Below are 25,835 nucleotides of genomic sequence, written 5' to 3' on the forward strand. Positions count from 1 at the left end.
GTATCAAAGCCATGTTAATATTGTTAATCCCACGTTTAATACCGCTCAAAGTGGACAATATCATATCATTGTGGAGAGTCGTGTTCGTCTAACATGATATAAGAGCTAACAAATGGCATCGATCCAAACAACCGGTATCAAAGCCATGTTAATATTGTTAATCCACGTTTAACACCAACCCACTAATATTGTTAATAATGTTAACCACGGGTATCAAAGACAATAATATTATTTTTAAAAGTTTATAGTTATTTTTTAAATATAAATTATTATTAAAAGTTAAAAAATAATATTTTAAAATAAATTTTTAATTGAGATTTTAAAAAATTAAATGAATATTTTTGAAAATTTAGTGATATTTTTTTTTTATTAAATAATTTAGATTTTTTAATAAATAACCCTTTTAAAAGGAGTATTTAACTTTCAAAAATGTTTTAAAAAAATAGTTCGAGATTAAAAAATAACATAAAATAACAATAATATTATTTTTAAAATTATTATTAAAAAGTTAAAAGAATATTTTAAAAGAATTAAAAAAAAAAAAGAATATTTTTGAAAATTTAGTGATATTTTTTTATTAAATAATTTAAAGGGTATATATAGAGTTAGGATTTAAAATTTCCCACTATTTTTTTGCGGACTGTGTTTTAGAGAGAGAGAGAGAGAGAGAAGAGAGAGAAAGTGGAAAGGGAGAAGAAACCCTAGGGGCATGGCGACGAGGATGACGGAAGAAGATGAACCAGTAAGTTCGTTTACCATATTCCACACTTAGTTCTTTGTTTCTTTATCTGTTTCTATAATTAATCACAGAGCATGATTTGTCCCAATCTGAAATGTTCTGTGCGAAATCCAAAAATAGCATAAATCAGTTGACGATGTCTGTTAGAAATGAATGGTGGAAGAAGAAATCTTAAACAACCTTCAACTTTGAAGCCTCCTTCAAACCAAAAATCTCTCCTATACCATTAAAGCAGCTCCTCCATTGTGATTAGAGATGGTTTAGGCTATGGTTCCTAAAGACAAAACCTAAAGTAGCCAACCCATTGGCCATTATTTTCCTCTGGCGTGCAGGAAAAAAGGATTTCTTCCATTTTCACCTTCCTCCTCCTCCTCCTCCTCCTTTTCCTTCTCCGCTGATCTTTTTCCTGTACGCCAAACACACATAGTTCCCACATGAATGCCAATACCCATGTGATGTTTTCTCTTTTCTTCCTCTTCCTTGCCCTCTTCACCCCTGTTTATTCCTCTCCTCTTCTTGCTTCCGATCCGCCTTTGTTGTTGCGCTGTGGTTCAAATGAAGAATCTACCGATGATATTGGCCGAAAATGGACTCCCGATTCCAAATTCCTCCCCTCCAAGAATACCCTAATGGTGTCGGCGGGGTTTCAAGATCCGTCCATTACATCGCAAGTTCCATATATGGAGGCTAGGATCTTCACTTCTGCGACGGCGTATAAATTTCCGATCAAACCTGGTAATCGCTATTGGCTTCGACTTCATTTCTATCCTTCCACTTATGGCATTCATGATTCTGCGAATTCCTTTTTCACCATCGCTGCGAATGATTTGTCCCTTGCGAAGAATTTTAGTGTTCATCTCACCTGTCAGGCCTTAACTCAGGCCTACATTGTCCGCGAATTTACTCTCGCCGCTTCCGCATCTGAAACCCTAAATTTGACCTTCACCCCTGTTACTGGATTTGCTTTTGTGAATGGGATTGAATTGGTTCAAATGCCGGAGATCTTTGGGGAAGCAGTGATGATTGGTGGAGGGCGGCAAACTACGGACGTTACGAAGATGAGTATGCAGACGGTAGCGAGATTGAACGTCGGTGGGAGCTACATTTCTCCGGTGAACGACTCGGGTATGACAAGAACATGGTATGATGATTTTCCTTATCTTTATGGTGCTGCAGAGGGTGTGGCGGTAGAAGCTGCGAAGAGGTTGGTGATTAACTATAAAGATATGCCGAGTTATATAGCACCTGAGGAAGTTTACAGGTCGTTGAGATCAATGGGGACAGAAGCGAGTGTGAATGGGAATTACAATTTGACATGGCTGTTTCCTAATATTGATCCAGGATTCATGTATCTAATGAGATTGCATTTCTGTGATCTGACATTGAGTAGGGCAAATCAGGTGGTGTTTGATGTGTTCATCAACAACCAAACGGCGGACACGAGGGGGATCGATGTGATAGCTTGGTCGGGGGGGCGGGGGGTGCCAAAATACAGGGATTATGTAGTGTTTTCGCCAGAAGCAGCAACATTGCAGGAGATATGGCTGGCATTGCATCCGAAGTATTCGGAGTCGCCGGAGTTTGCGGATGCAATGTTGAATGGGCTAGAGATATTCAAGCTGGAATCTGGGAAGAACTTGGCAGGGATGAATCCTCAAACGTCGGCATTTAGGATGAAGCTTGAGGGGCAAGGAGACAGAAAGTTTGAAGCAAAGAGCAACAATGTTGAAGTGATTGGAGGGGCTGCAGGGGGGGCTGCAGCATTTGTTGTGGTGGCACTTTGCTTTGCAGTGTACCAAAGGAAGAACAGAATGCCAGGGAGTGATTCACATACAGCTAGCTGGTTACCGATCTATGGGAATTCGCATTCGAGTGGGAGCAAATCAACCGTGTCTGGGAAGAGTATGGCGAGTAATTTGGCACAAGGTTTGGCGCGGCATTTTTCGCTTGCAGAGATTTTAAATGCTACGAAAAACTTTAGTGAGTCTAACGTGATTGGGGTTGGAGGATTCGGGAAGGTGTATAAGGGAGTGATCGATGGAGGAACGAAAGTTGCTATTAAAAGGTCGAACCCGCAGTCGGAACAAGGAGTTCACGAATTCCTTACAGAAATAGATTTGCTTTCGAAGCTGAGGCACAAACATTTGGTCTCCTTGATTGGTTTTTGTGATGAAGAGAATGAGATGTGTTTGATTTATGATTACATGGGTTTGGGAACCCTGAGGGAGCATCTGTATAAGACCAATAATAATAAAACTCGTCTCTCATGGAAGAAAAGGCTGGAGATTTGCATTGGAGCAGCTAGAGGACTTCACTACCTTCACACGGGAGCACAGTACACCATCATTCATAGAGATGTCAAAACTACCAACATTCTCTTGGATGAAAACTGGGTTGCAAAGGTTTCCGATTTTGGCCTCTCGAAAACGGGTCCGAACATGGCTAACGGTGGTCATGTCAGCACCGTCGTTAAGGGTAGCTTTGGCTACTTAGATCCAGAGTACTTCAGAAGGCAACAACTCACTGAAAAATCTGATGTCTATTCTTTTGGAGTTGTTCTGTTTGAAGTGTTGTGTGCAAGGCCTGCTTTAAACCCAAGCCTCCCCAAGGAACAGGTTAGTCTTGCGGATTGGGCGTTGCACTGCAAACGCAAAGGAGTTCTTGACGATCTCATTGATCCCTACCTCAAAGGCAAAATCACCCCTGATAGCTTGAAGAAGTTTGCTGATGCAGCTGAGAAATGTCTCGACGACCATGGAGCCGAGCGTCCTTCTATGGGTGATGTCTTGTGGAACCTTGAATTTGCTCTCCAACTACAAGAAAGTGCCGATGGTGGTGGCTCGAGTCACAGATCGAGAATAAACAGCAGCAGCAACAACAACAACAATACCGACGTAGATAACCACAGAAACCAAGACATGACTGCTCATTACAACAACCTCAGCCTTGGAAGTGAACAAGATTTACTTCAACAAACTGATGAACAAGAGAGTACTGAAATCTTCTCCCAACTTGTCCATCCCTCAGGTCGGTAACACGCCCCAACACCACGCCTCTTCGACCTTCTTCTTCTTCTTCTTCTTCTCTTCTTCTTCTTCTTCTTGCACCACCACCACCACCACCACCGCCCCCTTGAACCAACCAACCAACCAGCTGCCTAACCAGTCAACAAAAAACAAACAAACAAACAATCAATCAATCAATCAATCCAAAACCTTGGGAGTTTTTTAAAAAAAGCATCATGTTGAACCAGCTGCCTCTGCTATTTTTGGCAAACTTCAGGGAGTGTGTTGTATTTATGTTGGTATTAGCTATTGGGTCTTTCTGTTTGTTTTGATTGGACAGTATATGCATTGCAATTTGTACTTTTAAACTCTACATACAACAACAGCTTGATGATCGGAGTCAAGTTCAACCTGCTGCCTCTATTCCTTATGATAATCTTCTTTCTATTTACAGTATACTCATTAGCTCTTTTGCAAAGTACAATTTTATGCGCTATGCATACACTTTCTTTAGGAATTCTCTTCGAATGATTATGTTCTTAGTTTTCTTTTCATCTCTCTCTCTCTCTCTCTCTTAAATCCCCTTTTGTTTCTTCACCTTCTTTCCCCCCACATACTTCAATTCTTCTAATGCTGTTCATCTTAAAGTAAGTTTCCATCCCACTAGTTTTATCTTCTAATGGATGGATGTTCAAATGCATTTTGTATTTGCCCTTTCTCTTATATCATCAGGCTTACTTTTCCCCCCCTACAGCTACCGGGGTCTTTGAACTTTCAAACGTCTTTCAAACGTTTTGTCTTGATTTGTAAGATTTAGATCAGTAATCGCTTAGATATTTGTATTGATGAGCATTTGAAGCAAGTTGTATATACGTGTAACAACTGATGTTGTCTTTTTTGGATTTTTTTGAGCTTTTCCTCAAGGTTTTAAAACTCGTGTATTAGGGGTGTAATAGCTTAAGCCCATCGCTAAGCAGATGTTGTCCTCTTTCGGCTTTCCCTTCCGAGCTTTCTCTCTAGGTTCTAAAACTTGTTTGTTAGGGAGAAGTTTCCATACTCTTTGTAAAGAATGCGTTTCGTTATCTCTCCAACTGATATGGGATCTCACAATACTGAGCCTTTTTTGTTTTTTCTTTTATAAGATAGTTATAAGAAGGATATTTCACTTTAGATTTTCAATTTTAACAATCAAGTAATATTATCTCTTTACTTCTCGTGGAAGAATCAAATTCTCTTGAATACCACGACAACCCAATCTCGAGACGTGGGAATTGTTATAAAGCATTGAATCAAGTAATGATAAGGATAACGAGGTTGAACGAAGTCTTAGTTTGTATGATATGAATGGAAGAAGGTGTTACTCAACACTTATCAACTTATCCCGAAGACAATATTATAACGTGTCATCCAAAAAGTAAATAATTCAATCTTAATCCTATTACACAGTGCATGTTTGAAACATATTTCAAAGGGCGGAATAAAAGAGCCAACTATTTCTATTTGAAATTACATTTTTTACGTTTAGTAGTGACCCATTTGCTATTAATCCGTGTAACTTTCGTGAAATTATGGCTTAAGATTTTACATCAAAACTTCGATAAAAATTCCCAACTCTTACACCGCTCGAACTATCAAGAAGATACATACTGTAGTGAAACAAAAAAGTTCGATATTAAATCAATCGGAAACACAATTACGTTGAAAAAAACCCTAATTTCAACCAACGTTCACTCGAGACCTAATTACTCCTGATATCGAACATCAAACAACTTGAAATTACATTCATTCGAAAGCTTAGAATCTAAGCTACAAACCCCTCCCAATATCACAACAATTCATTAAATATTTAACAAGTTATGATCTTAAGAAGTCGAGTGAAAAGCACATCTAAAACTCCCATCCCCCATTTTCAACTTGCTCCATCCATATCCTTTCTTAACCCCTACCGTTGATAAACCCTAGATCTAACGGTCCAAATTCAAACTTCTACAAGGACTATGATCCGCGTCAAAGCCTCTCGACCAATCAGAATTCAGCAGTGTGACTCCATTGCATTATATAAATCTTCCCTCAACGATATTCAACCTCATTGAATTTTCTCTCTCTTCTGCAAACGTTTCGAGTTCGAGATTCTAATCGATTCCGATCATGGCTTCTGCCGCCGATCCCGTTGTCTCCTCCGTCGCGCCTGCTGCCGCTGTGGCGGTGGAGAACAATTCGAAGTCGAAGAAACCTGCAGCCTCTAAAGATTTGTCGAAGGCTAAGAAATCATCTGGTGCGAAGAAGACCAAATCTTCGCCGACTCATCCTCCTTTCTTTCAGGTATTTGCAATTTGTCTATATTCTGATCAGTAATGCTCGTTTGCTTTTGAATAATTTGTTCTGATCGGATTCTGAAATTGTTCTGTAGATGATTAGCGAAGCGATCGTATCGCTGAAGGAGAGGACAGGCTCGAGTCAGTACGCCATTACTAAGTTCAGCGAAGAGAAGCACAAGGTATTGCCATCGAATTTCAGGAAGCTCTTGCTTGTTCATTTGAAGAAGCTTGTCGCCGCTGATAAACTCGTTAAGGTCAAGAACTCGTACAAGCTTCCATCGGCGCGCTCTGTCCAGTCGAAATCTTCATCCGCGCCTGTCGTCGCTAAGAAAACAACGATCTCAAAGCTCAAGGCAGCCGCGAGTGTGAAGAAGGCGGCCGCTGTTGCTAAACCGAAGGCGAAAACTGCTGTGAAACCTAAGCCAAATGGCGTGGTGAAGCCGAAGACGATCGCAAAATCCAAGGTCGTCCAGAAGCCAAAGGCCGCCGCTGTGGCCAAGCCTAAGGCGGCGGAGAAGGTGAAGAAGGTCGCTCCAAAGCCGAAACCTAAATCAAAGCCTTCTAAAGTTGCCAAAACGTTGTCCCGAACATCGCCAGGAAAGAGAGTCGCACCAGCGACGAAGCCGAAGAAGGTAGCGGTGAAGAAGTCAAAGACAGTAAAGTCGCCGACGAGGAAATTGCTGGCCAGAAAAGTGAAGAAATGAATCGTTTAGGGTTTTGATCGATTTCTAGGGTTTGTTACTACTTACTACTCTCAGTTCGTCGCAATGTAAATTAGGGCGACGAGGTTGCAATCACACTAATTTTATTTCAATTCAACGGTTTATCAAATTAATCCTCCTTCTCTGTGTTCTTCAGAGAGTGATTTCCTCTTGATAAATTCATAGGGCTATCACAGATCCGAGTTTGAAGCTTCGAGTGCACAGCTTCAATGGCGGATTTCTCCATTGCTTTGTTTCTTTCGCATAACCACCAATTCGTGCCTTATCCGTGGGACGTCGTTTCGAAATCTGTATTTCGCACGTGCGTAAGCCACGCTGGCAAGAGCTACGGACTTGTGGGTTTTTTTTTTTTTTTTTTTTTAATTAAAAAAAATTAATGGACTTGGAAGGAATTTGAATTTAATTTTTTTTTTTTGGCAAAAAATAAAACGGAATATTTGTTGAAATCACGTTTCTTTGTTTCTAAATGGTTGACTTTTGACTTAGAATTAGTAATAATTTTTTTAATTGAAAGAGTTATTCATTTACATTTGAATAGATATATCCATTTAATTTCAACAATAAATTTATATATTTATATTTTGATATGCAAAATTGTCGAAAAATAATTATAAAATTAAATATCTAATTATATTGTTAGCAAAACAATATCTTTTAAAATAATAATATATTCGAGTTGGCAACTTCTCCAGTTCAAGGTTATATACTGTGGGTCGTTGTTGTTATTCTCTCTTGCTTATATAACGTCTCTTTTAAATTTTCTCTTTGCTCTTGTTTTCTAAAATCTTATCTTAAACTGAAGCCAGAAGCTCGAGCATACGTCGCTTGGCCATAGGTGACACGGAAATAAGAATGAATTAGCTTAGCTCACTTGTCGTCGGAAAGTGAGTGTCGTACAATCGTAAGTCCGCTGCTATCAAGAGTGTGATTGTGACAAGTGACAATTCAATTTAAATTAATTTTTGTTTGGTTTCTAAGAATTTTCACTCAAATAATAATTTGGTTTAATCTAAATTAGCAAATTCATCCCTACTCAACTTATATATGTTTGATAATTCAAATAATGACAGACCATTATACTTAATTGAATCACGAACCGACTTTTTTAAGCTCTAAATACCTAAATTGTGGTTTTTCTCAAGGCTGTTGATTGTTAAGGATGTTGCGTAGGTACCGTAACAAGACCTTGACTATGATCTTATAAAGGTATGAGCCAAGTGTCACAATCTCACTAAGAAAACGATAGGTTGTGACCCATACAAGTAGATAAACAAGATGACAACCTTCGAGTGGCCTCCATCCAACTACATGAGGGTGAGGTTTATGTTGTTTAGAATGGACCTCTTTGAGGGTCCGTATGATGAATTTGGAGGTAGGTTTGTGGCATACGTATTTGGAGATCCCACATCGATTGGAAACGAAAACAAAACATTGTATGGAAACCCCTTCGTAGCAGACACGTTTTAAAACTTGAGAGAAATTCTAGAAGGATAAGTCCAAAGGACAATAATATTTGCTAACGATGTGCCAGTGAGGATGCGAAGCCCCGAAGGGGGTGGACACCAGACAGTGTCTCAGCGAGGAGGCTAAACCTCGAAGGGGGTGGGGATTGGGAGGTCCCGAATCAATTAGGTCCCAAAAGGAGTAGATTGTGAGATCCAACATCAGTTGAAGAGTAGAACAAAACATTCTTTATAAGGGTGCTTTCTAGCAAACGCGTTTTAATACCTTGAGAGGAATCTCAGCTGACAGTGAATTTAGACGGTTACACTTATTCTATTTATTAAGAACTATAAGGCACGACGTGAATGAATACTTCAGCCTGTCAGGTAAGTATTGAACCTGTTCGTAAAAGTTTCGACACCTACTTAAAGACCTTTTAACCCGATAAAACTCGACACGTTTCAAACGCTACATCTCATCACACTCAGAATCAGAATCGCTCATTATAAGTAAGATCCAATCATTATAGCTTTGAGGAAAACAAAGAATATATATACATTTCATGGTGGCACAACTCACTCAGTCAGGTAAAACAACAAAGAAAACAAGCTATTTCCCTTTACGTAACAAACAAACATCAACCCTTAATTTTTTTTCAGCTCACATTAGATAAAAAGAAGAGGTTCATGAGTGAATCGGGATACATACATTACTTTTGAGCGGATCGGACGTTGCAAGAGTCGTTTTTCTCGTCTCTTTATCATGCTGCTTCACGTAGTTTCGATTGTTGTAGCAATGCCCATTGGCTTGTGCTTTATTTCTGCACGGTATGCCGTTAGCTGATTCGTATTTGTGACTACCGTAGCTAAGGCGCTGCGCTCGTGCGCATCCTCTTCCCTTCTCCTCTAGGCCTATGTTCATCGTCGCATCACCGCAGCTTTTCCTTCGAGTTAGATTTGGAGACTTTGGTCGAGTTAATGGCAACTGACATAAAATCCTAGTTAAAATCTTACCATCATCACGAAACAAAGAAACATACTCATTTTACCGACATTGCAACATATCGTGATCATATCGGTATAGAGTTTCGACGACCGACCTTTTTGAGTTCAACCTTAGGTGGTGGTCCTTCATAATAGAAACTAGGCACTGGTTTAGCTTTGATCACTAACCCCTTCCTAAGCTCTTTGAGTGCTGCTTGTTGCTCTTCCTAAAATCAAAGACGAAACTAAGACGATCGTTCGGTGATTACACGACACGACACGACAAGATGGGTATCAGGGAATACCTTAATTCGTGCTTCGTATTCGATTCTCTCGGCCTCCAAAGCTTTGTGTTTCTCCTCCAACTTGTTATAGTACTGAACAGAGAAAAAACATTTGATATATAAACAGAAAATCCCAGATAGAACAGCAAGAACATGTCTGCATCATACGACCGACGTACCTCCTTCCTTTTATCAGCACGTTTGGCTGATCGAAATGTGGGAGCTGTTCCGATAGTAACTTTAGATTTGAGTTGTCGAATTGATGTGAAGGTACTGTCGATCGGCTAAGGATAACAAAATCTGATCATATGAATGAATTATAGTTTATGAAACCGAACAAAAACACGATTCTGTGAGATCGTTGTCGAAAAAAAGGATACGAGGCGGCGGTAGACCAATGTTCTTCTTCTCCATGATGTTTCTTAAGATAAATATGTGAAGATTTCGATGATGATTGAGGCGAGTTTGGCTGTTCTTCGTGATTTTTCTTAAGATCGTTCTGTGAAGATTTCCATGATGGTCGAGGCGAGTTTGGCTGAAGACAGTAAAACATGCAGAAATCAGAACATAATACTTGATTGGACTCGAAAATCAAAGTCGGGAAGCTGTTTTCGAGTCGATAATCTTCTATCCAAGGAGTATTATAGGAAAAAATGCAGCTCCATTGATCCTCCTAAAAGTTGTACTTACTAATGAATTATCTTTTGGGCCGGGAGATTTCGAGTTTGATGTGATGACATTCGACGAAACATCGACAACGGTTGTTGGAGTTGGAGCACGTTCGGTCTCAATGGTTTGTGCGTACATTGCTCCTTTTCTCGGCACCTGAACAGTTGGTTGTTGAATCTTGTGGTTCACCCGCACGATTTTCGGAGTAACGGCTATAGTCCCGGGTGAGATAGACTTATTGAAGTCACTGATTTTCTGTGCAACAGTTCTCTCCTCCTTCTTCTTCTCCTCAGGAACAAGCACGGGCACGGGCACAAGTTCAGGCTCAGGCTCAGGTTCAGGTTCAGGTTCAGGTTTAGGTTCAAGCTCGGGTGCGGGAGCAAGCAAAGGGACAGGTATAGGCACACTAGCATCAATGATTGTGGTTTTGATGGCTAGAACACCGTCCTGCGTGTCTTGACGATTTTCATCTAACGAATTCTCTTCACTCGATTCATTATCCTCGAATTCCTCCAAATCAATACTTTCTTCTGAAGTTTTGGAGGAACCATGAACTTTGTCATGAGAAACACCATTTAAAACCATTTCAAGATCATTTGGATTCTCCACAACACAAGCAATTTCCCTACCCATGACCCTACAAAAAGAAATGGTATCAGTTTACAGTATCGGTCCAAGCCCACCGCTAGCAGATATTGTCCTCTTTGGGCTTTCCCTTAAGGTTTTTAAAACGCGTCGGTTAGGAAGAGATTTCCACACCCTTGTAAGGGTATTTCGTTCTCTTCCCCAACCGACGTGGGATTTCACAATCCACCCCTTTCAGGGTCCAGCGTTCTCGTTGGCACTCGTTCCCTTCTCCAATCGATGTGGGACCTCCCCAATCCACCCCTTTTGGGACCCAGCATCCTTGCTAGCACACCGGCTCATGTCCACCCTCTTCAAGGCTCAACCTCGGCACAGCTGTGATACCATTTGTAACAGTACAAGCTCACCATTTGCAGATATTGTCATTTTTTAGCTTTCCCTCAAGATTTTTAGAACGCGCCTACTAGGGAGATGTTTCCACACCCTTATAAAAGGTATTTCATTCTCCTCCCCCAACCGATGTGGGATTTCACAATCCACCCCTTTCGGGGTCCAGCGTCTTCGCTGGCACTCGTTCCCTTCTCCAATCGACGTGGGACCTCCCCAATCCACCCCCCTTCGATACCCAGTGTCCTTGCTGCACACCGCCTCATATCCACCCCCTTCAGGCTCAGCCTCCGCTAGCACATCACCCTATGCCAACCGCTATATCGTCCTCTTTGGGCTTTCCCTCGAGGTTTTTAAAACGTATCAGCTATATTAGAAAGATCCAACTCAGAAAATCCATTGTTTGCCCCCAAAACACCATGAAAAACAAGATCATAAAGGAAAGAACAACATCAAAATGGAATCAATCCTCAAGAACACTTCAAATATATTTGAATTGACCCATAAAATCAAAAGGGTTAATCCAGATTCCCAACTCCACAAACAAGAACATCCACAAACAAACATGAAAAAACAAGAAAACCCCATTTCCACAAAGCTTCAAAACACCACAAGACATCAAAGAAGAACCAAAAAACAGGAGAAAAAGCTGAAAACACAGCATTAAGAACAGCAGAAGAGCCATATTCAACACATTACAGCAAAGAATATGAAAAGAAAAACAGAGGAATGAAAGGAACAAAGAAGAAAAGGCATGAAAAAACAGAGGAGAAGAAGAAGAAGAAGAAGAAGAAGAAGGTACCCTGAGAAACCAGCTCCTCTTGCCGATCCGACAAGATCGCCCTGGCTCCCCGCCCCTCTAACCTCGCCTCCCCGCTCTCTAAAACCAAACGAAAACAAAAGAAAAGAAAATAAAACAAAGTGGGAAAACAAAAAATTGAAAATTGGGTTTTTCTTTCTTTCCTTTCTACAAATCAAAGCTAGCGGTTTTCCTTTTTGTTAGCGTAATGATCGGAAAATAAAAAACAAAACCCCAATAAAGAAAATTTTAAAAAATATATATATATATATTTTTTTTATTGTGGGGCCCACGTCAAAGAGATCGAGACTGCCACGTCATCGTCATCGTGGTCCTCGTCCTCAACTCATTTTTTTTTTTGTAGTATGTTTTGTCTTCACTCACATGTTTTTATAAAAGTTTTTAGTGGGTCGGTAAAAAAAAAAAACTTTTTGAAATGTTTAATTTTTTTTTATTGTGGGGCCCACGTCAAAGAGATCGAGACTAGTGTCACAGTCATGCTCGTCCAAAGCGTGTTGCCCATGACAAGCCCAACCCTTTATGTCTTTTCATATTCTAGTGTTTGTGACAACTGTCACACTGTCATTAAAAGTGCTATTGTGACAACTGGCACGTCATCGTCATTGTCGTCTTCGTCTTCCTCAACTCACGTTTTAAATGCAATTTTCTTTAATTTTTGATTTAAATATTTGATGGTGTCGATATTCTTGTTCATCTCATGCGACATGACCACGTTATTTATTTATCTTGAATTACCTCTAGTGAAGCTCATCTTCATATACCAACGTGAATTTTTTTTAATATGTTTTGTCTTCACTCACGTGTTTTTATAAAAAAAAAATTAGTGAGTCACCAAACATAGATTATATATAAAAATAAATAAATAAATAAATAAACTTTTTTGAAATATATATATATATATTTTTTTTATTGTGGGGCCCACCTCAAAGAGATCGAGGCTGCCATGTCATCGTCATCGTCCTCCGCTCACGTTTTAAATATAATTTTCTTTAATTTTCGATTTAAATATTTGATGGTGACGATATTCTTGTCCATCTCATGCGACATGACCACGTTATTTATTTATCTTGAGTTACTTCTAGTAAAGCTCATCTTCATATACCAACGTGAATTTTTGTAGTATGTTTTGTCTTCACTCACATGTTTCTATAAAAGTTTTTAGTGGGTCACCGAACGTAGAATTACTCAAACTCAAACCTGCTTAATTTCTGATTGAGCCACTGAAAATGAAGATATATACTGATAGAAGTCATTACCAGAAAAAGTAATTACAGAGAAACTTAGCTGTTGGGTAAAGGAGAGCATATGTAATGACCTAGATCCACCGCTACCATCCGTTCGGGCTTTCCCTAAAGGCTTTAAAACGCGTCTACTAGGGAAAGATTTCCACACCATTATGAAGGGTGATTTGTTCTCCCCCTCAACCAATGTGGTACATCACAGCATAAATGTTCTTTTTACTGTATTTTTCAAATATACTTTACAAAAAAATAATATTATTGTCGGGTTGAATTGAATAATCATTAAAATATTATTAAATGGTTGAGGTGGTTTAAAATCAAATCTATAATAATTATCATATGTCATGAATAGTTAATTAATTAATTAATTAATTAATTAAAGTTGAAAAAAAAAGATTAATTAATTAAAATTGAAAATTGTGAATGGTGGAAGAAGGTAGTTGCTTTCAGTTGGTCTAATCAGACAATGAAAGCTCTTTAACTCCACTTTTTAATTGATTTAATTTTATTTAATTTTAATATTTTAAAAGGCTTTATCACAATTAATTAATGAAATTCAATTATAAATATTAATAATCAACTAACGCCGTAAGTTGACGGCTTAACATCATGAAATGTGAATCTTCTTTGGAATTTGGTTTATTTTATAAAAAAATCATTAATTATTATTAATAACTTTTTTTAAATTAAAAAAAATATATATATTTTTAATGTTTTTTCAATTTTAGTTTAATTTATAAGTGATTTAATTATAATTATTTATTTCTTTTTTAAAAAAAATGGGCGACATTTTATTTTATTATTATTATTTATTTTTATTTTTTTTTGTATTTTGGGGTTTTTATAAAAAAACCAAAATTCATAATTTGAATTTGACAAGGAACTGACTCGGATGTTTTCTTGCATTTGCAAAATGACCACGTTACCTAATTGTCTTGAAGTCAAATTTGGTGTCAATTGGACACCGAACATACGCTCAACACAGTGTATAACTGTTCGCCAAAGTCAAGTCGGTTGGATGATGAAAGTCCCGTATCGGCTAATTTAGGGAATGATCATGAGTTTATAATCAAAGAATACTCTCTGTATTGGTACGAGACTTATTGGGGAAGCTCAAAGCAAAGCTATGAGAGCTTATGCTCAAAGTGGACAATATCATACCATTGTAGAGAGTCGTGTTCGTCTAACAAAGTCAACATCTGTCAAATTGTAAATGTCCCAAAATGTACCTTACAGATAGGTGCTCGTATAAACGAGCTAACCAACACCTATGGAATTTGACTCCAAAATGACCCGAAATTGGAAGTGTTTAAGTTTCGTATTTGAACACAAAATATGTGTCGAATAGCATTCCTTACAGTTTCATTGAAAAATATCGAAAGAAACTTAGTTTTTTCAAATAATGATTTACGTGCTTCTATGAGGGTATTCTCGACAGGGTTGAGGTTGTGAGGTCTTATAGACACTTGTAAATATTATTTTTCTTCCTTATTTTATGCTTAGGACCATCTTTAGTTTTATGAACGAGTTAACGACCCTCGTCTCAAAATGAATTTGACTCCAAAATGGCCCGAAAGCGAATGTGTTTAAGCTTCGTATTTTAACCCAACACATGTGTCAAATTCAACAAACTTGAGCGTTTCTTACAGTTTGGTTGAAAAATATCGAAAGAAACTTAGCTAAAGATCAAATAATAGGTGAGACGCTTTTTCACATACACTCGGGAAAAGGGTTACAATAGCAAGCACTTCCTCGTTCAAAGAGCCTCCAGGACAAAGAGGGTCGGCCAACTATCTACTTTCGAGATTCATATTGATCAATTGATCTGTATTCCGCTACGTTGATGTGATTAAACATTATAAATAATATTCCCTAAGCATATGATTGGCCACATTGGCCAATGACATGTCAATGTCCCTATCTCTATGAACAAGCAAGTACAATGGAGGCCAATTTGAGGCCAACTTTTTCTCCTTTTAAATCTCATAAAAAATCTTGTTGGTCCAATCTCCTTTTCTATTATTATTATTTTGTTCGTATGTGTCGGTCGTGTTCGTGGGCAATTATAGATCGAGCTTGGGAAGATCCATAGAATTTCTTGTTCGTGGGGTCCAAAATTATTTTGTTTTTATTTTATGTATGACACAAAAACGATAAGAGATTCAAATCTCGATATAACAATTTATACCTAGAATTCCGATCAGAACCCAAATTTCGAATTCGATACCTAATTGCCCCGACAATCCCGTGCAACAGGGTCACGTTACTCATTTCTTATTCTTAACAGTGAAGATTATCCCCACAAATCAGCATGAGTCGGTCATCCAACATAAAATTGCTTCAAGCAAAACATGTCGAACTCCTCATTCTATCCTCAGTAACCGCTCTCATTCGGATGTGGGTTCAGTTCATTCATGTACTTCTCGTTTACTCAAGTGTCACACTCGAGCTAACAGTACACCAGTAACATGGGTGAATATCATATAAAAATTAAATTATTATAAAACTGAAATTATTTTTACCGTAGTAAAAAGAAAATAAATTTTGTTATTTTTTTTTTTATATTTTAAAATTTTATAAAAATTATGAAATGTGATGTGTAATAATTAATACAATATATTTTGGAATTTTAGTTGTTGACTTTGAATTAGTAAAACATTTAAGATACAAAATGACAAAAAAGTCCAACGAAACAACGGTATCAAGAAAGGCAAGTAAAGGGTATTTTCGTCAATATGAAAATAGGTGAAAATAATTTCACAATCTCTTAAAAATAACTACGACTTTTGACCACCTTAAATTCCGCTGATAACGGTCAACAAAACTAACTTCCATGTTTCCAGCCAATCAAACGCCGCCACGTGTTACTTTTCCCGCGCTTTCCCCCTTTAAAATCCTTCTTCTTAACGACTTGCATCTAATTTTTTTCCCGCTCCTCAGAATTTTCCCGAGAAAATTTCGAGAGAGAAAATCTGTTCTTGTTCTTGTTGCTTTGATTTGAGAGAAAGAGGAATATAGAGGGAAAAGAGATAGAAGATATGACGACGACGATTGCGGTATCGGGAGCTACTGAAACACAGAAGAAGAATAGAATTCAGGTTTCGAATACCAAGAAACCACTCTTCTTCTACGTTAATCTTGCTAAGGTATTCATGAATCGTTCTCTCGTTCATTTTGATTTGGTTACGTTGAGCGAGGATTTGGGATTTACTCGGTTTTTGTTTGGTTCTCGAGAAATGGAATCGAAATGTGTAATGTAAAAATGGACGGTGATTTGAATCTTTGAATGATTTGCTTTATGATTTGAATGATTTCATTCGGATAATCGTTTGATTTTAGTTTCTTGGTTGTTTACTTGTTTTATTGGAAATTTGAATCGTCTTGCTCTCAGTTTGCCCTGAGATCCCGTTTCGTTTTTTATGAAATCGAGATTCGAGATTAAGATTTGAGCAAGAATTTGAAATTCATTACGTTTTTGTTTGATTCTCGAGAAATGGAATTAAAATGTGTGATGTAAGAAAGAACGGTGAATGGTGAATCAGTGTGATTGTTTTGATTTGCTTTTATGATTCGAACGATTTCATTTGCATAATCGTCTGATTTTAGTTTCTTGGTTGTTTAGTTGTTTTATTAGAAATTTGACCCCTAAGATCCCTTTCGTTATCGAGATTACGATTTTAGCAAGAATTTGAAATTCATTATGTTTTTGTTTGATTCTCGAGAAATGGAATCGAAATGAGTAATGTAAGAACAAACAGTGAATCAGTACGATTCTTTTGATTTGCTTTATGATTCGAACAATTTCATTCGGATAATCGTTTGATTTTAGTTTCTTGGTTTAAAAATCGAGATTCGAGATTACGATTCTTTACATCAATGTGTTTAATTCTTGATTCAGAGGTACATTCAACAGCACAATGAGGTTGAGCTATCTGCATTGGGAATGGGTACGGTTTTAGTTCTTGAAAATCTTTTAATTTTTCCGCTATCTGTACATGAATTTTTTGATTTTCTTATCGCAAATTCTCTGCATCATTACAGCAATCACTACCGTTGTCACAATTGCAGAGATTCTAAAGAACAATGGATTGGCTACCGAGAAGAGTAATTCTGTTATCATATTCGTTCATTCACGTAATTTCTTGATAAAATAGATATCACTGATAATTTGTATGGTTTTGTTGTGAAATAGAAGTTTTGACTTCTACGGTCGGCATGAAGGATGAGAACAAAGGTCGTTTGGTTCAGAAAGCTAAGGTTCGTTCTTTTTTCTTAGTTATTGATGAGCTTTTCGTGTTTTGTGTTGGATGATGAAAGTCCCATATCGGCTAATTTAGGGAATGATCATGAGTTTATAATCAAATAATACTATCTCCATCAGTACGAGGCCTCTTGGGGAGTGGACAATATCATACCATTGTGAAGAGTCGTGTTCATCTAACATTTTGAAACTTTTTAGCTATGAACGGTTTTTGTGGGACTGAGTTTTGAAACGTTTCTTGTTTTGGGTCGATTTTGATAGATTGAGATTGTTCTCGGAAAGTCGGAGAAATTTGATTCTCTGATGATGACTGCGGCCACGGTGGCGACGGAGGCGGCAGCGGGAGGCGGCGAGGAGAAAAAAAAGGCAGGAGAGGAAAGCAAGGAGGGGCAGTAGAGAAGATGAGAGGGAGAGGAGAGGGGAAGTGGATGTTACAATTCTTGTAGTTTAAGAATCACAATTCTTGTAGTTTTTGTTACTTTCATGTTCATCTAATCACAATTCTTTTGAAACTTTCCTTCTTCGAGCTCGTGTTTTATCGTTCAAGTTACGATGCTACTGTGTTTTTTACAATTTTCACGATGAACGATGAACGAAGTCACGTGAATATAATTATAATGGCCCAAGTCTACTGCTCGATATTATCATTTTTGAGTTTTTTCTTTTGGGTTTTCCCTTCGAGTTTTAAAACGCGTTGACATGAAAATGTTTCTACACCTTAATAAAGAGTGATTCGTTTTTTTTTTTCTCCAACTGATGTGAGATCTCAAAATATACCTCATTTCAGGACCCAGTGTCCTCATTGATACTCGTTCCTCTCTTCAGGTGGCACATTGTTTGGTGTCTGCCTTTGATACTATTTGTAATGACTCAAGCCCACTGCTGGTAGATATTGTCTTCTTTTTGGCCTTTCACTTTCGAGCTTCTCCTAAAGGTTTTAAAATGTGGGAGAGGTTTCCACACCCTTATAAATTTGATTCGTCTACTTCTCCAACCGATGCACTTGCTAATACTACTACATCTGAGAATTCTTAATTGACTAGTTGTAAATAGACCTAGACGGTAGAACAAAGGATTATCCTGGACCTACACTAAGGTATTGACGGTGATTCTCAAATATCGCAGAACAGAATTTGATACGATGAGATAAAATGCAATAGAAACAAAAGACACAGGGAACGGAACGGGTTGCCTACTCTTAACGGTCAAAGCAAACCCTTTCATTCCTTAATTTAGACCGTTGATTTTGGTAGCTAGGAGCATGGGTCAACTCGTTCTTGCCAATGTTGTATGTCTTTTTTTAGCCTACTCAAGTCCAAACCATTAGGACCCCTTCGTGGTTCTAACCAATGAGCTAACCAAGGAGCACGCAGCTCCCAAAAACGATATTTACCTAAACCAAGTTTGTTTGGGTTGAGAAGTCCTGGTCATGAGTATCACAATCTTACTAGAAAAACGTAGGTTGTGCCTCGCATAAGTGATGACAGTGACACTCGTTGAATCACTTGAGGGTCAAGAAAAACAACAGAAAAACAAAGTGTCATGATACGAGACGAGCCTAAAGGAGGTCAAATAGAGTCTCAATCCATAATCTCAAAACTTGGGGTTTCGTTGAGAGATTTGATAAACGACTCGGAAGTTAAGTCCTTATAAGTAAAAGAAGTAAACTCGCTAAATTTGTTGTCAATCAAACACTAAAAGAACGTTCCATATCGATGTTTGTCTCTTTGCTACCAGATAAAAAAATGTCTTATACTGTACTACAAAAGACATGGGGTTGTCTCTGAACGACGTCCTTCGAGCCTAAGTGAGATACCCATCACACATTAATTTAATTTTTAGTTGAAAAAAATATAACTTTCACTTCCCTCGCCAATCGAACATCGCTTGAGCGGAATTCAACCTTGTTCGACCACACATGTCACCTGCGCGTGCATGTTCAATCGTCTGCGACACAATCGACTTGCTTCTACACTAGGCCAAGTCATTCGACTCGACCTTCCCTCTACTCGGGCTAAGGTCACTCAATGCAACGTTGCATATCGTCTTGTCATCTCGATTCCCATCAACATGGTCCATATGTCTTGACGCCATCACGAGTCTCAGGATGTCATCGACCATCACAACTCGCTCGGTCATACCATCGATAATGAACCCACGTGTCGCTCATCTCATCGGGACTTCCCGAACATCCATCCATCTGGGTTCTATTGAGGCATTGGCCCTCTCGTGTCCATGCCGTGTCATTTACAGATATCGTGTCAGATAGCAGGTGTATGTAGCAACCTCCAACATGCAGGCTGGGGCGCAGTACCAACACACTCATGTGGCTCGGTACTGTCCTCAAAAAACCCATTTCAAAGGAAGTAGCGTGACAATTTCTAATCTAGTCTTTGAGTTTTAAAATTTTAAATCTCGTCGTTTCAATTTAATTAAATCTTTCAAATCGCTCCTTAACTACTTTCACAATCTAAAAAAAGAAAAAAAAAACAAATAATATAATATAATATATTATTATTATTATTATTAAAATTTTAAAATGGTTATAATATTATTATTAATATTTTTTGTTTTTTCTATTTAAAAAATAATAAAAAAGAAAACAAATGCTAATAAGATAAAATCAACCGGCTCTCTATACCATTGTGGCCGCACGCCTCCTCTCTCTCTCTCTCTATCTCTCTCTCTCTCTTCCTCGCCAAATCTCTAAAACCCTAGAAGGCCACATTCGAGGTTCCAGATTTTCCAGTTCGAATTACTCCGTTCTCTCATAATTTTTGTACCTCGCTTCGATTCTTCAGTAGGTATGATAAAATAGGTTTATTTGCTTCGTGAATTTGATGTCTAGGGTTTGTTTGTTTGTTTGTTTGTTCGCGTGCTTTGTTATCTGTTCTGTTCGTCTATGAAGTTTTTATTTTTCCGTTTATATTTGTGATGGAAGTTGCGGAATGTTTTTAGTTTGTTTGGATTGGTTTCGTTTCAGATGGGTAGGATTCATTTTGTTGGGAATAAGCCAGGAGATTTCGTGTTTCTTGGATTTTTATCGTTGACTTGGAATTTTCTAATTTTTGTATGTTCTACTGGTGAGATTTCCCTTGTCTTGTCAATTGTCAAGTTCACAGTAGATTTTTTGTTTTCAATTCTGGATTATGATACTGTCGTTCTGTCCAGAAAGGAAAAGAATATATATATAAGCTGGAAATTTCCATATTCGAACACTTGAGGAGTGCATGTCTTATTGCTAATTTCACTTGTTAATATGAGTTGATGGCATGAGGATTTTCAGGGTAGTTTTATATTTGTTTACTGAAATTTTATAGGTTATGCACTTTGGTGCGAATGAGGGAAAGTTTTCTATTTTAATTGTTTTACTTATATATGGTACTTTGTTGCAGCTTAATCTGTAAGGAACACATGGCTGATGTGGAGCAGAGCTACACGCATGTCGACGATAATGAAGTTGATGAGACTGCACAAATATATGAGAACGCACAATTATATGAGAATGCTCAGGTACAGGACAATACACTAGAACAGGAGAGTACAGAGGAGCCAGAAAACTTGCATGGACTTGAGAATGAACATGTACCAGAAACCTTAGAGTTGGAGCCAAAAGAGGTGCATAATGAGGATACTCTGGCTGTAGTAGGTGAGAAGAAGTGGCCTGGATGGCCAGGAGAGAGTGTTTTTCGAATGTTGGTTCCTGCTCAAAAGGTTGGTAGTATAATTGGTCGCAAAGGTGAGTTCATCAAGAAAATAGTCGAGGAAACGAGAGCTCGGATTAAAATTCTTGACGGTCCTCCTGGAACAGCTGAAAGAGCTGTAAGTTTTCCTTCCTCCAGATAAGAACTTTTCTTTAATAATTTAGTAGTATTTTTGTGAAAATTATTTGGATTTAAGGAGGTGCAAATGATTTAATATCAAATTAATAGTATCTATCCATTTTTTTTTTTATATAATTTTTTTAATTCTAATGGATATTTTGATGATTCATTAACAATTATTGTGTTAGGTTTTCTTAATTTTGTATTCTCAATATGTTTAGCACCTTGCTTCAAGGTAGGCAAATATTGGGCATTATATTGCCTAATTAGCCCAATCTGGTCGAGCATCAAGGTTGGGTGATTATTTTTAGTTAGTTGTTTAATCTTGATTGTACTCCTGTTATATTCAAGCATGTGACATCAGTTATATGGCTGTGTAATGATGGAAATATGACACTAAAATGAAAATTCAGACCTTAAAGAGTTAATAAAATATTATCAATAATAACTTGATTAGAACTTGTACTAAAAGCCATTAAATCGTTGATTAAAAAAATTAAAGTTAATATTCGAAAATTCTTTCGAGTCATGGAACAGACATTTGATTATAAGAAACCATTTGACACACTTAAAATGGATCTGCTAAGACTTATAGGGAAGATTGAACTCCATCTTTCAAGATATCTGTGCTTCTACACCCCATCAAACTGATTCTCTTACAGCTCTATAACTGCCATAAGGAAGTGTCCAGAAACTAAGATTAACCCTTTAAACTCATAAAAGCAAAATCATAACTAAAACAGAAAGGAATGTAAGAGTATTCCAGGTAATCCCGAATATGGATACAGTTGCCTTGATTGTAGTAACAAAAAATGAATCTGTGCAGGTTGTGTGCAAAATTTAAGGCAACTACTCAATCTTCAATAGGATCCCATATTTGAAGAACCAAAGATCCAGATGCGGAGATCAGCATTCAACATTACAAAGTTCTGAAAAGTTGATCTGAATAAAGGCATCTGGAACTTTTGTACCATGAAGCACTGCAATATCTCTGGTAACTTCAGATCTGAAGGTTGATGTCAAGATTTCCAACGGGATAATAATATGAAAAATGGAGAAAACATAATGATAAATGTTAAGTCTTATAAAAAAAATAATAATGATAAATGTTAAGAGTTAAAATTTTTAGTAATTTAAAAGATGTTTATACGCAATTAAAGATCTGCTTAAAATATAAATTGAGGCACTAAAACTGGCCAATCAATATCGAATAGAAGTGATGTATTTTTGCTTATGCTTCTATTGTGTCTTTGCCAATAACTGGGTCTATAATCCAACAACATATAAGGTAATGTGAAAACCTGAACTCATTAATTTAAGGAGGAAAACATAACTATATTATCTAGTTTCTTGAAACATAGAAAGCTGGTAAATTTCAGCATTTGCCCTTAGATATATTTGCGGCCTCTAAGTTGTCTCGGGCATGATATATAGGAAGAAATCATCCACCATTTTGGCCGTTGCCTTTTCAGATATATAGTTCGGGAGAAACTATTTTTGAATTGTTTGGTCTGTCTTTTAGTTTTGGCAACTTTATTATTCTAATTGCAAGGTGCTCAAAATTTGATGAAGACGTTAAGCACGTTTGATGACTAAGGGTTTGGACACCTAGTGGGAGATCTAAATGGAAATTAATATGAATAGTTTTTTTTTTTTTTATGGTTCTCACTTGCAGATAAATTTAATTTTTCGTTGTAGACCTTACAAATTGGGAGGTGCTCTTTTTATTATTTCCATTTTTTTCTACTATTGGATGCACAACACGATCCATCAATGCATATATCATTTGATACAACTGGAAGTTTGTGCAAGTAAATTGATCTGCTAGTGTATTTAATAGTGAATTTGTATCATTATAAGTTTTGGATGGTGATCCTTGGTTATTTTCTTATAGATATTATGAACTAATCCTATCTTTTCATTGGTTGGGCTTTTTTTGTTCGTGTTTTCCCTGTCGTGAGCTCATTAGCTGTCTTTGGAATTCGACAAATTGTTTTTGCTTTTTATTTGTTATATGAGTGATTCTGTCTTTGTAGAATGGGGAATTTCAGGTTCCAGTACTTCATAATACTCATTTGATTTTTTTTGTTGTTGTGATAATTGGTCAATTTATGATGAAAATTTGTAGTTCTCACAAGATGGTATGCTTCATTTAATAGGTAATGGTGTCTGCGAAGGAGGAACCCGATTCTGATTTTCCTCCTGCGGTGGATGGACTTCTGAGGGTTCATAAACGTATTGTTGATGGTCTGGAGGGTGATAATGCTAATGCTCCCAACATGGGAGGCAAAGTCTCAACGAGACTGCTAGTCGCAGCTTCACAAGCAGGAAGTTTAATCGGGAAGCAGGGAGGGACCGTTAAATCCATTCAAGAAGAGTCAAATTGTATAGTTAGAGTTCTTGGATCAGGTGGACTTCTCTGGATGTCATTTGATTCTCTGCTTTATCGTTCTTATACTATGTTCTTCATTGGTTTCTGAGTTGATAATTATATACTCCATTTTGGTTTTCCATTTTCATTGCATTCTTATACTTGTCACCCGGGAACTTTCTGCAGAAGATTTGCCTGTTTTTGCTCTCCAAGACGATAGAGTTGTTGAAGTACTTGGCGATCCAGCTGGTGTGCACAAAGCCGTGGAACTCATTGCTTCTCATCTGAGAAAGTTTCTGGTTGACCGAAGCATTATCCCGGTTTTTGAAATGAATGTGAGTATGATTTTCTAATGATTTTTCGAACACTTCTACTTTTAATAGTATTGAAGTCTTAAACATTCCTATTCTTCCTTCCAACCCAAATGCCCAAAAATCAGATGCAGATGACAAATCAACAGATGGAGCACATGCCACCACCACACCAATCTTGGGGCCCACCTCAAGGAATGCCACCAAATGCTGGGGGTGGTCCTGGCTTCGGACCGAACCCTCCATACATGCCACCACCTCGTCAATTCGACAATTATTATCCACCTGCTGATATGCCATCGGCTATGGATAAGCAACCTCATCATGGAATTTCTGCTTATGGTAGGGAAGCTCCTATGGGTGTTCATCCGCAAACAAATGCACAGTCAGTGCCTTCAATTGTCACACAGGTTTGATAAGCCTTCGAACTCCTATATTTGATATGTTTTTGCAAACTCTTCAAAGTTTTTCAAGTATTTCCCTTTTTTTTTATTGCTAAGACAAGAAACAAGTTAACTGCATGCCATCATCTGAGTCATCATGTTACAAGTGTTCGCCCATTAAACACTTGCCATTTGGCACGATACCATGGTTCCTTAGATCTCCATTTTTCCTCCATAGTTGGGAGAACCCTTGATAGACTTGGTGAATATTTTATGATATTCAGAATGTTTTTTGTTGTACTTGCAGACAACCCAACAAATGCAGATTCCATTATCTTTTGCTGACGCTGTCATTGGAACTGCTGGCGCTAGTATAAGCTACATTCGTCGTGCTAGCGGGGCTACCGTTACTATCCAAGAAACGAGGGGAGTCCCTGGAGAAATGACGGTAGAAATGAGTGGAACTGCATCTCAAGTTCAAGCAGCCCAGCAGCTTATACAGGCAATTCTTTTTTCTTGCTTGTTTCGATTTTGCATCTTCTTGATGAAAACACTAAATATAATGTCATCTTCTCGATGATTTTGCATCGTTCCCTTTATTTTCGGAGATAAATGGCATCGTCATAGTTTCTTAAACATACTCATTAGACCTGATCAATATTAATTTGAAGGCCACGTTTTCTGCTCGTCGATGCAATCTATTCCCTTTAACATTCTGTTTTTAATTGTGTAACAGAATTTTATGGCCGGTGCTGGAGCTCCAGCGCAGACTCAAGCTGGGGGTTCGGCAGACCAAGGGTACAACTCTTACGCTGCTCACGGTTCAGTCTACGCGTCACCCCCTGCAGCAAACCCAGCTCATGCAAGTCATGCTGGAGGCTATGGCTCTGTCTACAGTACGAATTACGGGTACTAAGCCAGCCTTTGTACGATGTAAAATTCTCCCCAACTTGGCGTGGTTGCGGCGATCACTCAAAACCTCCATCATTAGTAAGCTTTGCATCATGTAGCCTCCTTTTAAACAGATTCTACCTGAAAACCTTTTGAACCATTCTGCATTAGTAGCCTATTTGTATGATTTAGCACGAAATCTCTCTCTGAAATTTAGCACCAAGTTCTTTTATTTTACTTATAACATGTGATGATGAACGGACATTTTAAGAGGAGCTGCTACACTGTCGTACCCGAAAAATCGAAGAAGAATGAGATTAGAGTATCTATTAGATCCTTTTTAAAATGCAGGTGTTGAATGGCTGCTGCGGTTGGAGCTAACTAATGAGATTAGAGTATCTACCCCAAGGCAAGCCTCTCTCCTTTGCTTTTGATTCTTAGTGTTCTTATTTTTTTTGTTTTTGTTTCTGTTTCAAAGACTACCAAATAACATTTTTTTTTGTTCGAAATGATGATAAAATAAAGTCGTGATTATGATTTGTAAAATGGTGGGCGATTTTCGATTGACTTAGTAGTCGTAAGAGCTTTGGAGAAATAA

At 37.8% G+C, this 25,835-nt stretch overlaps 5 protein-coding genes across 5 annotated transcripts; 4 read left to right on the forward strand and 1 right to left on the reverse strand.

Moving 5' to 3' along the window:
• Positions 1-650: 650 nt before the first annotated feature.
• LOC111798914 (receptor-like protein kinase ANXUR2) lies at positions 651-3,856 on the forward strand. Its single transcript, XM_023682263.1, has one exon. It carries the CDS (start codon positions 1,174-1,176, stop codon positions 3,772-3,774), a length of 2,601 nt encoding a protein of 866 aa, XP_023538031.1. The 5' UTR covers positions 651-1,173; the 3' UTR covers positions 3,775-3,856.
• A 1,966-nt stretch (positions 3,857-5,822) lies between these two features.
• Positions 5,823-6,917, forward strand: LOC111798915 (histone H1-like). Its single transcript, XM_023682264.1, has 2 exons — positions 5,823-6,066; positions 6,155-6,917. The coding sequence occupies exons 1-2, from the start codon at positions 5,893-5,895 to the stop codon at positions 6,764-6,766; spliced, it is 786 nt and encodes a 261-aa protein (XP_023538032.1). The 5' UTR covers positions 5,823-5,892; the 3' UTR covers positions 6,767-6,917.
• A 1,813-nt stretch (positions 6,918-8,730) lies between these two features.
• Positions 8,731-12,095, reverse strand: LOC111798916 (protein WVD2-like 1). The gene is made up of 7 exons (XM_023682266.1): positions 11,938-12,095; positions 10,185-10,800; positions 9,875-10,029; positions 9,674-9,767; positions 9,516-9,587; positions 9,327-9,437; positions 8,731-9,211 (listed from the first exon to the last, which is right to left on the reverse strand). The coding sequence occupies exons 2-7, from the start codon at positions 10,794-10,796 to the stop codon at positions 8,912-8,914; spliced, it is 1,344 nt and encodes a 447-aa protein (XP_023538034.1). The 5' UTR covers positions 10,797-10,800; positions 11,938-12,095; the 3' UTR covers positions 8,731-8,911.
• A 3,412-nt stretch (positions 12,096-15,507) lies between these two features.
• LOC111798867 (uncharacterized protein At2g34160-like) lies at positions 15,508-17,989 on the forward strand. The gene is made up of 6 exons (XM_023682217.1): positions 15,508-15,612; positions 16,205-16,342; positions 17,095-17,143; positions 17,238-17,300; positions 17,389-17,453; positions 17,719-17,989. Exons 1-6 carry the CDS (start codon positions 15,508-15,510, stop codon positions 17,851-17,853), a joined length of 555 nt encoding a protein of 184 aa, XP_023537985.1. The 3' UTR covers positions 17,854-17,989.
• Positions 17,990-20,086: 2,097 nt separating this feature from the next.
• Positions 20,087-25,783, forward strand: LOC111798917 (flowering locus K homology domain-like). Its single transcript, XM_023682267.1, has 7 exons — positions 20,087-20,261; positions 20,853-21,279; positions 23,441-23,690; positions 23,839-23,987; positions 24,092-24,373; positions 24,654-24,848; positions 25,083-25,783. The coding sequence occupies exons 2-7, from the start codon at positions 20,872-20,874 to the stop codon at positions 25,260-25,262; spliced, it is 1,464 nt and encodes a 487-aa protein (XP_023538035.1). The 5' UTR covers positions 20,087-20,261; positions 20,853-20,871; the 3' UTR covers positions 25,263-25,783.
• Positions 25,784-25,835: the final 52 nt, after the last annotated feature.

This window comes from Cucurbita pepo, chromosome LG07 (genome assembly GCF_002806865.2).
Source record: "Cucurbita pepo subsp. pepo cultivar mu-cu-16 chromosome LG07, ASM280686v2, whole genome shotgun sequence".
In the NCBI taxonomy this organism is placed as follows: domain Eukaryota; kingdom Viridiplantae; phylum Streptophyta; class Magnoliopsida; order Cucurbitales; family Cucurbitaceae; genus Cucurbita; species Cucurbita pepo.

Excerpts from the sequence above, each read along its gene's own strand:
- LOC111798914 (XM_023682263.1), top strand. The coding sequence starts at position 1,174 with ATGAATGCCAATACCCATGTGATGTTTTCTCTTTTCTTCCTCTTCCTT.
- LOC111798915 (XM_023682264.1), top strand. The coding sequence starts at position 5,893 with ATGGCTTCTGCCGCCGATCCCGTTGTCTCCTCCGTCGCGCCTGCTGCC. Across the intron at positions 6,067-6,154 it reads CTCATCCTCCTTTCTTTCAG|ATGATTAGCGAAGCGATCGT; the intron begins GTATTTGCAATT and ends ATTGTTCTGTAG.
- LOC111798916 (XM_023682266.1), bottom strand. The coding sequence starts at position 10,796 with ATGGGTAGGGAAATTGCTTGTGTTGTGGAGAATCCAAATGATCTTGAA. Across the intron at positions 10,030-10,184 it reads GCCCAAAAGATAATTCATTA|CCAAACTCGCCTCGACCATC; the intron begins GTAAGTACAACT and ends TACTGTCTTCAG. Across the intron at positions 9,438-9,515 it reads AATACGAAGCACGAATTAAG|GAAGAGCAACAAGCAGCACT; the intron begins GTATTCCCTGAT and ends CTTTGATTTTAG.
- LOC111798867 (XM_023682217.1), top strand. The coding sequence starts at position 15,508 with ATGAGTCGGTCATCCAACATAAAATTGCTTCAAGCAAAACATGTCGAA. Across the intron at positions 15,613-16,204 it reads TGTGGGTTCAGTTCATTCAT|AGGAATATAGAGGGAAAAGA; the intron begins GTACTTCTCGTT and ends TTTGAGAGAAAG. Across the intron at positions 17,454-17,718 it reads GTTTGGTTCAGAAAGCTAAG|ATTGAGATTGTTCTCGGAAA; the intron begins GTTCGTTCTTTT and ends CGATTTTGATAG.
- LOC111798917 (XM_023682267.1), top strand. The coding sequence starts at position 20,872 with ATGGCTGATGTGGAGCAGAGCTACACGCATGTCGACGATAATGAAGTT. Across the intron at positions 21,280-23,440 it reads CTGGAACAGCTGAAAGAGCT|GTAATGGTGTCTGCGAAGGA; the intron begins GTAAGTTTTCCT and ends TTCATTTAATAG. Across the intron at positions 24,849-25,082 it reads CAGCCCAGCAGCTTATACAG|AATTTTATGGCCGGTGCTGG; the intron begins GCAATTCTTTTT and ends ATTGTGTAACAG.